General features: G+C 35.7%; 1 protein-coding gene across 3 annotated transcripts in view; it reads left to right on the top strand.

The window, feature by feature from the left end:
- Positions 1-14,798, top strand: part of rnf220b (ring finger protein 220b) — a 61,722-nt gene that overhangs the window by 43,127 nt on the left and 3,797 nt on the right. For 2 of the 3 annotated variants that reach the window (XM_022670245.2, XM_049486164.1), the window contains exons 4-14: positions 1,369-1,414; positions 2,741-2,824; positions 4,229-4,271; positions 6,261-6,304; positions 9,041-9,152; positions 9,496-9,586; positions 11,311-11,373; positions 11,483-11,538; positions 12,700-12,790; positions 14,142-14,247; positions 14,446-14,520. In XM_022670245.2, the coding sequence (XP_022525966.2) occupies positions 1,369-1,414; positions 2,741-2,824; positions 4,229-4,271; positions 6,261-6,304; positions 9,041-9,152; positions 9,496-9,586; positions 11,311-11,373; positions 11,483-11,538; positions 12,700-12,790; positions 14,142-14,247; positions 14,446-14,520 (811 nt within the window). Of the gene's footprint in view, positions 1-1,368; positions 1,415-2,740; positions 2,825-4,228; positions 4,272-6,260; positions 6,305-9,040; positions 9,153-9,495; positions 9,587-11,310; positions 11,374-11,482; positions 11,539-12,699; positions 12,791-14,141; positions 14,248-14,445; positions 14,521-14,798 lie in introns of those variants that run through there. The other variant, XR_007441493.1, reaches the window with a different exon arrangement.

The raw sequence follows: 14,798 nt of genomic DNA, 5'->3' as shown, positions 1-14,798 counted from the left end.
GTTGTTTATTTACGAAATAATACACTAAAGGTTAGTGCTATAATGTGTAATATTGGCACTGCTGTGCTGCAGTCGTAGGCACAAGGTCGCAGTATATTATAGCACGTGTAATAGCACAAACCTTGAGTGTATTATTGCGTCCGTAATCGCTGTTCATTGACAGATTATGAGTTAAAGAGGATGAGGAAATACGATCTGTTTGGTTATAAAAACTCTGCAAATGAAAATAGTTCCATTGCTGCTCTGTTTGTAGCTGCGCTGTTTGGCTTGTAAGCGCTGCATCGTTGCTAGGTTACCTGTATGCTGTATGTGGGGAGTTTTGGTTACAGTGCATTATCGGCATCATAAAACGCCTCTCAGCCAATCATATTGCAGGGTCGGAACTTACTGTGGTATAATGAAAACATATATAAGTAACAAAGTAACATTAAATAAATGTATAACACATGTAAGTGTGTAGATCTTCTATCAACCTAGTAAATTAGCCTTTAACTTAGTGACTGCATATCATTGGTATTATGAAAAAAAACAGTTTACCAGTTTCTAACATTATGTAAATCTGAAATTTGATGATTTAAGAAGGGACCGATATGCCTCTCCTAAAAATGTGAATTTTATATAAATGAATTTAATGAAATTTGAAAGAACCCACTGTCCTTTACACTGTGTTTTATTTTTATTTTATGGTGAATGGACCAATCAAAATGCTCTAAAATGAAGGAAATCTTTTTACATTTTCTGCCACTAAAAAGTTATTTTTTTCAATGATCTCTTTCTGTTTTCAAAATGCAATGTTTTTCTATGATTGGCGATTGTATACCTCTTTTATAAACCAATCCAGTTTTTTATCTGTGATTTGTTCTGAAGTTGTGTTTCATTTTATAGTTTTTGTGATGCTCAAATTAGATAGACACTGTTTTTGTAGTGACAGACATAAATTAAGTTTTCCAAAAGAATTGCCTTCATCATGTTCTGTGGTGAATTATAACTATGTTCAGAACATTACAGCATTAACATGACAGACTACAAAATGATGACCCGACTCCTGTGGTCTGCTGAAAGGGAAGGAAGGTGTTGAAAACGTGATTAAATATTGTTCTGTTCTTGGCTGTTAGAAGCAGATGGATCATTACAGCTTCCAAATGATCCATCAGATCCAAAAAGATGAAGTTTATTTGTTCCCCACAGCCCCACTGAAACAGTGCTGCCAGTTAAATAAACTTGTAGAATTGGTGGAACCATAATAAAGGTTCTGTAAAGTGTAAAGAAACTGGTACTGAATGGGTTCTCATTCAGACTGCATGTCTTTGGTGGTCCAGCTGTTGGAATGTGTTCAGTAATGTTGGGTATTTTTTTTGTCTTTTGCAGTCCGAGTCCCTCTCAGAAGGAGTGTCTCTCTACTGGGTTTCCAAAGGTACAAACTTATGCTTATGATTATGATTATCATTAGCAATCATTTTATGTTGTATTTTACAAGATATGCATAATATTAAACCCAATATACCGGTACTGTAAAGAACCCAAATTACAAATCTTTAAGTATCTATTTTTGCAAAAAGCAAAAAAAAGTCTGTGCAATAAAAATGAATTGCAATATATTATAGTAAAACTAATCCACAACTAAAGCAATAACGTTTAATATTAATATTAATCTTAATATTTAATACTTTAAATGTAAATAAATTGTAATTAGTTTTTCTTGCAGTAATTGTGGACAGTTCCTGTTGGTTTAGTTGTCCTTTATTCAAAGTAAAAAACAAGAAAAAACTCTTAAAAACATAAAACATTTAATCAATGTATGGCATCAATGTATTTCATATTAATTGTAATATTAAAAATATTTTTTTTAGGTATTTTAAGTAAATTTAGGTTTTTTTTACCTTTTATTGACAGGTTAAAATCTCAGAAATTAGAATATAATTGAAAAGTTATGTTGTTTCAAAATGTAACAATCATATATAAATTGTATTGCACACAGAGTGATCTATTTTAAGTGTTTATTTATTTTATTGTTGATGATTGTGAATGATTACAGCCATTGTATTTTTGGCAGTGTGGGCAGTGTGCCTGCTGAAAAATAAAATCCGCTTTTCCATAAAAGTTGTCAGTAGCAGAGGGAAGCATGAAGTGCTGTAAGATTTTCTGGGAAAACAAAACTGCACTGACTTTAGACTTGACAATAAAACACAGTGGATCAACACCAGCAGATGACATGTCTCTTTATCCAAACCATCACTGATTGGTGGAAACTTCACACTAGACCTCAAGCAGCTTGAACTGTGTGTCTCTCCACTCTTCCTCCAGACTCTGATCCCTTGATTTACTTTAAATGAAATGTAAAATGTACTGATGATCAGTGATGGTTTGGATAAAGAGTCATGTCATCTGCTGGTGTTTATCCACTGTGTTTTATTATTAAGTCCAAAGTCAGTGCAGTGTTTTACAGCACTTCATGCTTCCCTCTGCTGACAACTTTTATGGAGATGCAGATTTCATTTTCCAGCAGGATTTGGTACCAATTGGTCTTATATAATATTCTAATTTTCTGAGACAATGATTTTGAGGTTTATATGCATCTATAGGTTTAGTCTGTTTTTGTTCTCATGAGTTTTATTTTTATGATTATTTTAACAGATGATATTTATTCTCATATAAAGCCTACATTCATTACAGTTCAACATATGCCTACGTGTGAAAATGTAAATAAATCTGATTCTCCTGCTTCTTCCCATCCTATCAGCCTCTCTTCTCTGCCCACATTAAGCGAGAGGGTGGTTCCTCACCCCGCCCTGCTGATGAGGCTGTCCACTCAGACCGGTACCAGGTGAGTCACCTGTTAGGTGTGGTTTAACAGTATACACACTTCTTAATATTAAAGCTTGTTAATGTTCCCTACACATTAAAAAATGTCCTATGACCCAAGGATGAACCCAATACATAGTGAAGTACTGCCCTCTAGTGGAGCTTTCATAGCAGTTAGAGTACACACTTGCTGGCCACTTTATCAGAAACACCTGACATGTAAAGGGTTAATAAAGTGGTCAGTAAGTGGAATTATATAAGGTACCTGTTTCTAATAAAGTGACCAGTGAGGGGAAGTATAACATATTAGGTGTTTCTAATAATGTGGCCAGTAAATTAAAGTATAAGGCAGTAGGTGTTTCTATTAAAGTGGCCAGTGAATGGAAGTATAAGGCAGTAGGTGTTTCTAATAAAGTGGCCAGTAAGTGAAAGTATAATGCAGTAGGTGTTTCTAATAAAGTGGCCAGTGAGTGGAAGTTTAAGGCAGTAGGTGTTTCTAATAAAGTGGCCAGTGAGTGGAAGTATATGGCAGTAGTAGGTGTTTCAAATAAAGTGGCCAATGTGGGGAAGTATAAGGCAGTAGGTGTTTCTAATAAAGTGGCCAGGTGAGTGGAATATAACATATTAGATGTTTCTAATAAAGTGTCCAGTGAGTGAAAGCATATGTCAGTACGTGTTTCTAATAAAGTGGCCAGTGAGTGGGAGTAAAAGGCAGTAGTAGGTGTTTCTAATAAAGTGGCCAGTGAGTGTATGTATAGGGCTGTAGGTGTTTCTAATAAAGTGGCCAGGTGAGTGGAATATAACATATTTGGTGTTTCTAATTTAATGGCCAGTAGATGAAAGTAGAAGACAGTGTGTGTTTCTAATAAAGTGGCCAGTGAGTGGAAGTAAAGCATATTAGGTGTTTCTAATAAAGTGGCCAGTGAGTGGACATATAGGGCAGTGGTTGTTTCTAATAAAGTGGCCAGATGTTTGGAATATAACATATTTGGTGTTTCTAATTAAATGGCCAGCGAATGAAAGTAGAAGTTAGTGTGTGTTTCTATAAATGATGCCGATAACAGGAAGTACAAGGCAGTAGGTGTTTCTAATAAAGTGGCCAGTGAGTGGAAGTATAAGGCAGTAGGTGTTTCTAATAAAGTGGCCAGTGAGTGGAATTATAAGGCAGTAGGTGTTTCTAATAAAGTGGCCAGTGAGTGGAAGTATAAGGCAGTAGGTGTTTCTAATAAAGTGGCCAGTGAATTAACATTTAAGGCAGTAGGTGTTTCTAATAAAGTTGTCAGTGAATTAACATTTCAAGCAGTAGGTGTTTCAAATAAAGTGGCCAGTGAGTGGATACGGCCCTCCAAGTATTCCACATATTTATAAAAGTAAGTAATTATGACATTTATAATGTAATTTCTCTGTGTTTTTCTTTCTCACACAGACGTTTTTGCGAGTGAGAACCAACAGGCAAACAAGACTCAGTGGTAAGAACTTTCAGAACGTCTGGGAATGGATCAGAACATCTCCTAAACATCAGACTCATTCTTTTGATGTCTTTACCTCAATAGATAAAAACTGTTTTGGAAGCACAGGTGGATCTACATGATATTAGTCTGGGGTGGTTTTAATGTTTTGACTTTTTTTCAGTCTCTAGCTCTGGAAACTCATCAGAAATCCAGTTTCCAGAAGAAACTGAGCTGTGATGTGTTGGAGAATCCCCCTCAGGGACTATTAATCACAGTAATTATGATAAAATCAGGCACAGCTCTGAGTGGATGGATCTTTCGTTACAGATTATTGATCATAATTGCTGTAATTAATGTTCCTTTGCTCTGTGGTGGTCAGATCAGAATGGGGTTATGACACTCATATGCATACACTCCTAAAGATTAATGATCTGTTTCATTATTAGCGCTTAAAGGAAAATATATAGTTATGCTGCATATTATTTGAAATGATGAATTTCATAGTCTTTAAATTTCAAGTAGGAAATTTATTCTGAAATGCTCCCACAATTCAAATTTCCTACTCGGATAGTTGGAAGAGCCCATATTTAAAGTATTTGGATCATCATGTTTTTGTCATACTTACATTTTTCAGATTATTAAACAAGCTTTAATATCAGTCAGAAATAACCTAAAAAACTGTGATTATCTACATTTTTTGAAAAGCTCATATACAGCTCTAGAAATAAAATAAGAGACCACTTTAGTTTCTAAATCAGTTTCTCTGATTTTGCTATTTATAAGTATATGTTTCAATAATATGAACATTGTTGTTTTATTCTATAAACTACAGACAACCTTTCTCCCAAATTACAAATAAAAATATTGTCATTTAGAGCATTTATTCGCAGAAAATGAGAAATGGCTGAAATAACAAAAAAATGCAGAGCTTTCAGACCTCAAACAATGCAAGAAAAACAAATTCATATTATAAATTTTTAAAAATTCAGAAATCAATATTTGGTGGAATAACTCTGGTTTTTAATCACAGTTTTTATGCATCTTGGCATCATGTTCTCCTCCACTAGTCTTACACACTGCTTTTGGATAACTTTATGCCTTTACTCCTGGTGCAAAAATTCAAGCAGTTCAGCTTGGTTCGATGGCTTGTGTTCATCCTCTCGAGAGCTGTATATATAGGACACACCACAAGACCTGCCTGATGTTCTGGAGATGTTCTGATCCAGATTGTTTGTCAATATAAACTGCAATGTATGAGCAAAAGTTTGTGGACTCAACTCTCCTGGAAGGGCTTTACACTAAATATTGAGCATTGCTGTGAAGAGGATGGATGGATGGATGGATGGATGGATGGATGGATGGATGGGTGGGTGGGTGGATGGATGGGTGGGTGGGTGGGTGGATGGATGGGTGGATGGATGGATGGGTGGGTGGGTGGGTGAGTGGATGGATGGATGGGTGGGTGGGTGGGTGAGTGGATGGATGGATGGATGGATGAATGGATAGAATAAAGGCTACCAAGGGGAAATATATAAAATGTTGCACAAAAGAAATTGTTGAGACACAATGTGCTATTATATATGTAAAATGTTAAATTAATATTATTAATGCATATATAATCATTAAATATAGATTAGATATATATAGATATATAGATATATAGATAAATATAGATAATAGATTATTAAATAAAGATTATCACCAAACATTGGAGTTGGAGCAAGTTGTGTGTGGGTGAGAAGAATGGATAGATGATAGAGACTATACTATTTGATAAGTGATTGGTTGCTGATTCAGTTTATTTGCGTTTCATTTCCTCAGGTCTGATAGAGCACTACACTTCTTTACCATTCTTCTTTTAGTTTACAATCATATTTTCAATCCATTTCTCTCCACTGTTTCCAGCTTCAAATATGGACTGTATATATATGTAAGCTGTATATAAACTCATGATTATAAAAAGTGCTTTTTGTTTGTTTGTTTGTTTGTTTGTTTGTTTATGAAAAGCTCGCATTGGAAAGCTGAAGAGGAGGAAAGCAGAGGAAGAGCAGGTACCTACACCCATACACAATCATATTATGTTTGTGTTGTACTCTTACACAGATACAAGCACACACACACACACACACACACACACAACACAATTCCAGAAAAAATAAATGTTCAGTCAGGTTGTGTTCTTTCCAAAATATTCTCATTATATTAATAATTAAAATCATCACTTTGAAATCAACTTTGACATGAAGATATATAAGCATATACTGTATATATATATATGGGGCATATTATTATTGCACATAGAAGCATACATATATAATGCATTTAAAGGAATATTTCATATTTCATATACAGGTGCATCTCAGGAAATTAGAATATCATTGAGTTAATAAAGTTAATTTTATTTCAGTAATTTAGTTCAAAATATAAAAATCATATATTATATAGATGTATTAAACACAGAGTGTTTTAAGCATCTATTTTAAGCATTTATTTATTTTATTTTCATGATTATGACTTACAGCCAGTAAAAACCTAAAAAACAGTATCTAAGAAAATTTGAATATTATTTTAATTTGGATTATATAAGACCGATGGTACTTTTGGCAGTGTGGGCAGTGTGCCAAGTCCTGCTGGAAAATGAAATCCACATCTCCATAAAAGGTGTCAGCAGAGGGAAGCACGAAGTGCTGTAAAATCAGGGGAAATGAAAGACAGTGATAGTGGGCATATTACACAGCAATGGAACAGAACCAAACCGTGATGTTCTAGACAACAGGGTCAGAACATCTCCAGAACGTCAGGCTTTGAGTCTTGCATGTACTTCTTGTACGTATATCTAGTGCATATAGGACATTAGATATATGTATATGTATTTATATATTTATTTATTTATTTATTTAAACCTCCCTGGGTGGACAGCGCACAGTACAGGTGTGAACCGGGTCCACTGAAATAACCTCTGCAGGTGGTTAAACCCACATACGGCCACATATAACGTTAAATTAGTGTCCGGATCTGTCCCAGCTGCTCAGTTGAGATGCGCTTTGAGGAGTATTGGAACAGCGCACACACACACAGGTATATGTCTCGCTGTCCACTGGTGATCAGATCACTGGAGACAGATGATCATATCAGATATGACCGGGGCCCGGACGGAAATGTCAAACGCTGCGTCCAATCACCGGCCTCCTTTTTTTTTTCATCACAGCCTTTATTCAGCTCAGTGTCTGGATTAGGGTCTGTATGCTGTGTGACAGACGGCAGAGGTGTGTGTATCATTCAGCCTCAGGACCAGCAGAAATGTCTGCGCTGATATGTGTCTGTGTGTGTGTGTGTGTGTGTGGTGGGGGGGGGGGTATTGCAAGTTCAGACATAGACAGGTAACAGACTGAGACTGAGCCTCAAAGCTACTGAAGACATATTGTTATTATATACAGTTTATATACTTATTGGGGATGACAATGAACTATGGCTGTTATGAACCAATGCTGTGTCTGCTGCTCGATGCTGTTTATACATGCAGTAATGTGCTGCGTTCACTGCTTACATCTGTGCTGCACGTCCCATTAAAAAAACACCTCGTATAAAAGCGCAGCGGCAAATATCTAGCATTCTGTGTTAAATCAGTTTCACACTGGACAGATAAACGTGCAAAAACACAGAATGTTATTACTATATGGGACATTCCAGGATTTTGGTACATTTCCTGTCCCACCACTTACATTTCAAATGTACACAATGTACTTGTTAAGACAAACTGTAAAATATGGTGAAAAAAATAAGCTCCTTAGATATTATTCAAAAGACCGAATACCTTTGGACCACCTCAAAAAATGGCTGTTTTCTCTTGTCCCACTCATTGGGTGACCAACTCCTTTGGCAAATTTAACAATTAAAATAAGCTCTAAATAAATGATTTCCTCTTGTATATTGTTTATATGCATCTCCTTTAGTTATGAAAACAACTTCTTTGGTCTACATTGTTTTGCATGTTACAGTTTTTATGCTATTAAGTTGTGTCCCACAACAACATGCGCTCAACCCTGTTACCATAAGGAATTTTACCTGGCAGAGAAAGAGTTAAAAATATTTGTCTACTGGCACAAAGGAAGTGACATCACAAGGACATTTTCTGCCCACATGGCAAGACCAAGAGTAAGTGCTCTAACAATTTTCAAGTTTTTTTTCAAATATGTTTGTCGAAGTTGTGTGTCACTCAGTGAACTCAACCCTGTTACTCATATTGTAGACTAATATTGAGTAGAGTCAAAATTTACTTTATATACTTATATAACCATGTTTGTCCTTGATCTTGTATACATAGCTAAATTTTACAGTTAGCATCTGTTCCTGGGGTAAACCACAACTTAGCCTAGATTTGCAACCCTGTTACTCGCAACCCTGTTACTGTAAGTTACCAAATATATTGCATACCAACTTAAGCATCTTATTTTAAAAAATTGCTTTGATACCTGAGCTTGACGAATCTAACTTTTTGATAGTCTATTACCTGTATTTAATAAATATATGACTAAAATGATCAAATTGAAGATCAAATTTTTAGAAGTGACCACCCCTGAAATGTACCAAATTCCTGGAATGTCCCATATGTACTTTCTTGCTCCCGCACCAGACAGCTCTGACCAATCAGAAGAGACTATGTGCTTGCATGGTTTATTGGTGGACATTTTGGTGCATTAAGGTTTATGCCTGTGTGAAACCAAACCAAACAGAGGGGAAAAAAAAACTTTGTTCTGTGTGTGTGTGTGTGTGTGTGTGTGTTGCAGCGAGATGGTGTGTGTGCTGTGGAGAACGGATCGGTCGTAACAGGAGGAGATGAGTATGAGTGGACAGAACAGAGACGAATGCACATGGTGTCTATCCTGCGGGGCTTCAGAGGTGTATACACACAAACACACACACACACACACATACACACACATGCATACAGTAGTGTGCAAAATGTTAAATATATTTATTTGTTTGTTCGTTTATTCATTTTAAGACATTTTTATATTTCTATATAAAAACACATATAATTTTGAGATTTAGAATGTAATACAGATGAGATTTGAGATCTTTTTTTTTTTTTTTTTTTTAAGTTTTCTCACATTAGTTTTCCAGTGTTTAAACTCTAAGGAGCTCCAGAGAGTTACCATTCCTCTAAAGTTCTCTAAAGTTCTGCTTGAGGATCCATGTTTCTGTTCAGTCTGTGTGTGAAACTGATGTTATCTTCTCTCAGGTTTGGTCTGCAGTACAGTGAAGGAGAACCAGGACAGTGATGCAGATCTGGACGTGGACGGAGACGATTCACTCAACTACGGCAAAGCACAGTATCCTTCATATACTCCAGGGTGTAAAATACAGGCCTACATTGACCATTGTAAGACTTAAGTAAATTAAGCCTTAAAATCCTCAGACATTTAACTTTAGTTGTATAAATGGATGTATTGATTCACTCATATTAGGTATGTTATTGGGATGTTCTGTTCCACCTTAAAAGCAGCAGCAGTTAAATTCAAAGTGCCTGTAGAACCTGAAAGCATGTGTTGCCCCAGCAGCATTTAAGGTGGAATGGTAATTTGAACACTCTAACATCATGTGATTGATTTTATGAAGGCAATAAAGTGTACTTAGGAAAGCATGATAGCAAACCGCCTTGTCTTATGCAGGTGTTGCTTAAAAGATGGCACAAGCCATGTGACTAATAATATGTAATAATAAAGTGAGGCAGACAGAGGAGAGGTAAAACTAATGAGGAATGTTATGTTATATAAATATAAATGTTTTAAACAGTTGTTTTACCACATTTGGGGAGGGATAGGGGGGGTTAATATTAATGATGGGGTCAGACAGATCCCCCACCCCAATCCCACAATCTTCTCTTCAGGCTAAATAACACCACAGCTCTGTCACCAGGGACAACTTAACACACAGGCTGCTGTCATGTAGACCTACACTGAAAAAATGATGAGTAAAATTTACTCAAAAAAGTTTAGCAACTTTCTGTATTTTCTTTTTTTAAGTAAATTTAATTTCAGATAAATTTAAGTAACTTCAACTCAGTTTCAAGACTTAAATGTTACATAGAGTAAATAAGTGAACTGAAATTCAGACAATCCTTTCTTTTAGTAAACTTTACTTAATTCCTGCATACAATATTACCTAATTACCTCATTAATTAATTTATACTATTACACTGTCTTTAGTAAAAAAGAATGTATTACATGCTATCCATGTGTTGAGACAGTGTAATATGTGTGTTTTACTAAAAATATTTACATTTCAGGATTTATAATATATTATGTATCATAAATTATTTGATTAATACTGTATAAATTAAGTTATTGTAATTAGGTAATATTGTATGCAGAAATAAAGTAAATATTACTAAAAGAAAGGATTTATTCAGCAAAAATAAATGAATTAATTTATTTAATTAAAATATTATATTGTTTTTATCAAAATAATAAAATAAAAATCTGCAGTGACTCAGCAGACTCAACTTCCATTTTCAACCGTTTGTTGCCCAGTGCAAACCTTTTTTTAATGTGTTATGTAATCATAAATTAGATAATGTAGACAACACATAAAAAATAAGTTCATGCTGTCTGTAATCAAATGAAACGCAAAGAAAACATTAGAAACACATAGTAATTGCAATTATGTAATATTGTATGCAGGAATTAAGTAAAGTTTACTAAAAGAAAGGATTGACTGAAGTTCAGTTCACTTATTTACTCTATGTAACATTTACGTCTTGAAACCGAGTTGAAGTTACTTAAATGTATCTGAAATTAAATTTACTTAAAAAAATTAATTGCAGGAAGTTGCATAAGAAAACTTTACTCATCATTTTTTCAGTTTACTTCAGTGTCTTTAGATCCCACTGTTCTGATCGTATAAAAACTTTTCTTTAATTAGATTTGATGCATATGATGGTGTGTATTTTTAATATACCACAATATAATTTGTAACATATTGCCAGGTTCTTGCCAGTACACAGCCGAAGATTCCCAGCTATTTCTATCTGTTTCTCCTTAGCTTGTGTTTTTAGATACTCAGAGACGGACGTGATTCCCAGCTCACGAGACGCCGAGGAGAGCGAGACCGGACTAAAGTACGAGTCCATTCACTGAACTGAGCACTGTACTGAATCTTAAAATAAGATTACATCCATAACAGCTGCTGTTTTTTTTTTTCCTTTTTTTGTTGTGTTTGTTCCTCAGTGCGGACGCAGCCAGCAGACTCCAGTCTCCAGAACACGCCAAGTGGTTAACAGCAGGTCAGAAACCTGTGAAATTTTATATTCATACATGCGTACAGTCAGTGTCGTGCACAGACATTTTGGGGGGCAAGTGCTCAGGGGGGAAAAAGGGCACTTTTTGGCGCACATGGTGCTGTATGAGACATTTTACTGCACAACAAAATGATTTCACGTTGGGTTTAGAGGGCAAACGGTACGATTTTATTTAATGTTTATGTTACCTGGCTGGTGGGACACAGGGGAGAAGAAGCCTATCTGTTGCCGTGCGTGCTGTGCTGAAGACTCGCTGAACTGAACTGCTGCTGCAGCATCTAGTGTGCCTTGCGTGCGACCGTGCGGGGTCACGTGACAGAGGAAGAGAGAGGTCGGGTGTGTGCGAGCTGATTTCAGGGCATTCTGTTTTCCCTCGTTTTTAATCGCTCAGGTTTTCAAAAGATCATTTCAAACCGGCCTCAGTAAAATCTTAATAATAATAATATTAAAAAAAAAAAAAGTTTCAAAAGGGCACTTTGGTTGATAAAGGGCAGAGTTGGTGGTGCTTTAGCACCTGATGTCTATGTTTGCACGCCTCTGTAGTAATGTGTAATTCAGTGTAGCAGTGGACCAATATATATTAGACAAGTGACTTCAAAGTGTTAAAATAGAGGGAGGATGTGTTGATTCATTATTGAATTAAAATATTATATTGTTTTTATCAAGATAATAATTTAAAAAATAATAATAAATATTTAAAAAAATATATATGAAGTGACTCAGCAGACTCCAAAAAAAAAACAAATCTGTTTTTTCTTAGTACAACTTTCTTTTTCAACCTTTTTTTGGAATGTGTCGCATTAATAATAAATGAAATAAAGTAGAAAATACATGAAATATCTCAAGTTTATACTGTCTCCAATCAAATCAAATTCAGAGAAAACTTAGGAAACATAGAGTCCCAACTTTTTTCTAATTTGGGGTTGTAATCAATGGTAAATTTACATATCGGAATATATTAAAAAGAATATATTGAAAAAGAATATTAAAAAATAATAATTTCTTATTAAAATGTAAAGAAGTGTGTCAACTGTACATGATAGTTGGCCACGGTTGCCTAAACGTTTGATCGGGTTGATGTCAAATTTAGCATATATGTAAAAAAGCAATGCATCATTAAATTAACAGAGGCATATATGTCTGCAGAAACTCCATCTACGAGTAATGAAGAGCACAGTAAAGCTGACGGCAGTGCCAGCACCTCACCACCCACCTGCAGGAGCTGTGAGCTACAGCTGTAAGTAAAAATTAATCATATAAACATGCGGGTGTGGCGGTGTGTCTTTGCGCACGCACTCCTGCATGGCTAAGATAGGATTGGGCAGCTGACTCTTGACTGGTGCCAGGGTTTTACTCAATCAGTGGCGCACCTGTGTTTACCGCCGCCAAGATAGAAACATGCCAGAAATTTACCTGAACACACCTCACTTTCAGACCACCACACCAAACCATCAGTGTAAATATATTCCTAAACTCTGTTGCTATTTTAACAGCGTAGGCATAAGGCGTGAAAATAGACTGTTGATAGGGCGCACCTTGATCTTCACTTGAACAGTACTGAAAGACAAAGCTAATACAGCTAAACAATAAAACTTAAGAAATTACTTTTATATATACAGTACAGGCCAAAAGTTTGGACACACCTCTTTTTCAATGCATTTTCTTTATTTTCATGACTATTAACATTGTAGATTCTCACTGAAGGTATCAAAACTATGAATGAACACATGTGGAGTTTTATGTACTTAACAAAAAAAGGTGAAATAACTAAAAAAAAAAAAAGTATATTTTAGTTTCTTCAAAATAATAGCCACCCTTTGCTCTGATTACTGATTTGCACACTTTTGGCATCATTTTCTCAATGAGCTTCAAGAGGTGGTCACCTGAAATGATGGTTTTCCAACAGTCTTGAAGGAAGGAGTTCCCAGAGGTGTTTATTAGCACATGTTGCTCCTTTGCCTTCTTCACTCTGTGCTCCAGCTCACCCCAAACCATCTGGATTGGGTTCAGGTCCGGTGTAAATAGTCATGAAAATAAAGAAAATGCATTGAATGAGAAGGTGTGTCCAAACTTTTGGCCTGTACTGGATATATAATCTTTTTTTCATTACATTTATATATACTGTATGTATTATGAATTTAAACATTATGAGCCAAACTTTAGAAAGCAGCTGCCGACCACTTCTATCCAATGTGTTTTCAATATTCAGGCTAACAGATTCAATATTTTTCACCTGACAGGCGAAAAAAAGCCCCTAAAACATTTATTATCCTCACGCTCGGCTGCAGCTACGTTAGCAGTGTGTGATGGATCGCTTATCCTCCCCAGCTGTCGTGGTTCAGTTGCTGGGAGGTGATTAAATGGCAGATGTGGACATGTTGCCTCGTTATTTAATGGTGGAAAAGTGGAAACACTCGAGTGCACGAGGAGAGCTCGAGATAAATGGGAGTCGGTTGCTAGCCGCTAGCAGTTAGCCTGCTACACTGGCAGTGTTTATCCTCAGTAGCCAGGCTAAATGCGCAATATTATTTGCTTCTTTGTAGTTTTTCTTAAAAAAAAACAATTATAAATGCCTGTGTGTGTTTTAGGATGTCCAGTGACTCACTCAACACACTGGAAGCTCTAAAGATGCGAATCCGAGATCTGGAGAAGCAGCTGACCCGAGGAGACAGAATCAAATGCCTCATCTGCATGGTAATCCTGCCTTTTTTTAAATTACATTAAAATAGCTGATAAAGATAAGATTTTAGATATATAGGTAAATTTAGTAACTTTTCAAGCTTTTGTTGGAGGGCGCCTAGTAACCAATAATATATATTATAATATATAATATGAATATATAATATAATATGAATTTGATGGAATTGGATTAAATAACTTTTGTGTTTTTAGGACTCGTACACGATACCGCTGACATCCATCCAGTGCTGGCATGTGCACTGTGAGGAGTGCTGGCTCCGCACACTGGTGAGAGACACACCATCACACACCTGATCATTAGCTCACTGTGTTAATACTGAGAATTTTACATCTAACAGGATTGATTTGATTATCTTTGTGTGTCTGAGCTTCACGTAATCACTGCATTTTTTAATGCGCATATAATGCTACTCAAAACTACTGCCTCCTGCTTGCCACAGCAACTTTTTCATGTATAAAATGTGTTCTGTGTGAGTATGAATTATTGAAATCTGCTGTTTGAACACAGTGAGAAAATCTAATCTTAGACAATCTGTTCTTAGACA

This window comes from Astyanax mexicanus, chromosome 12 (genome assembly GCF_023375975.1).
Source record: "Astyanax mexicanus isolate ESR-SI-001 chromosome 12, AstMex3_surface, whole genome shotgun sequence".
NCBI lineage: Eukaryota > Metazoa > Chordata > Actinopteri > Characiformes > Acestrorhamphidae > Astyanax > Astyanax mexicanus.
The sequence above is the reverse complement of the archived record's forward strand: the minus strand, read 5'-3'. Positions and strand labels throughout refer to the sequence as shown.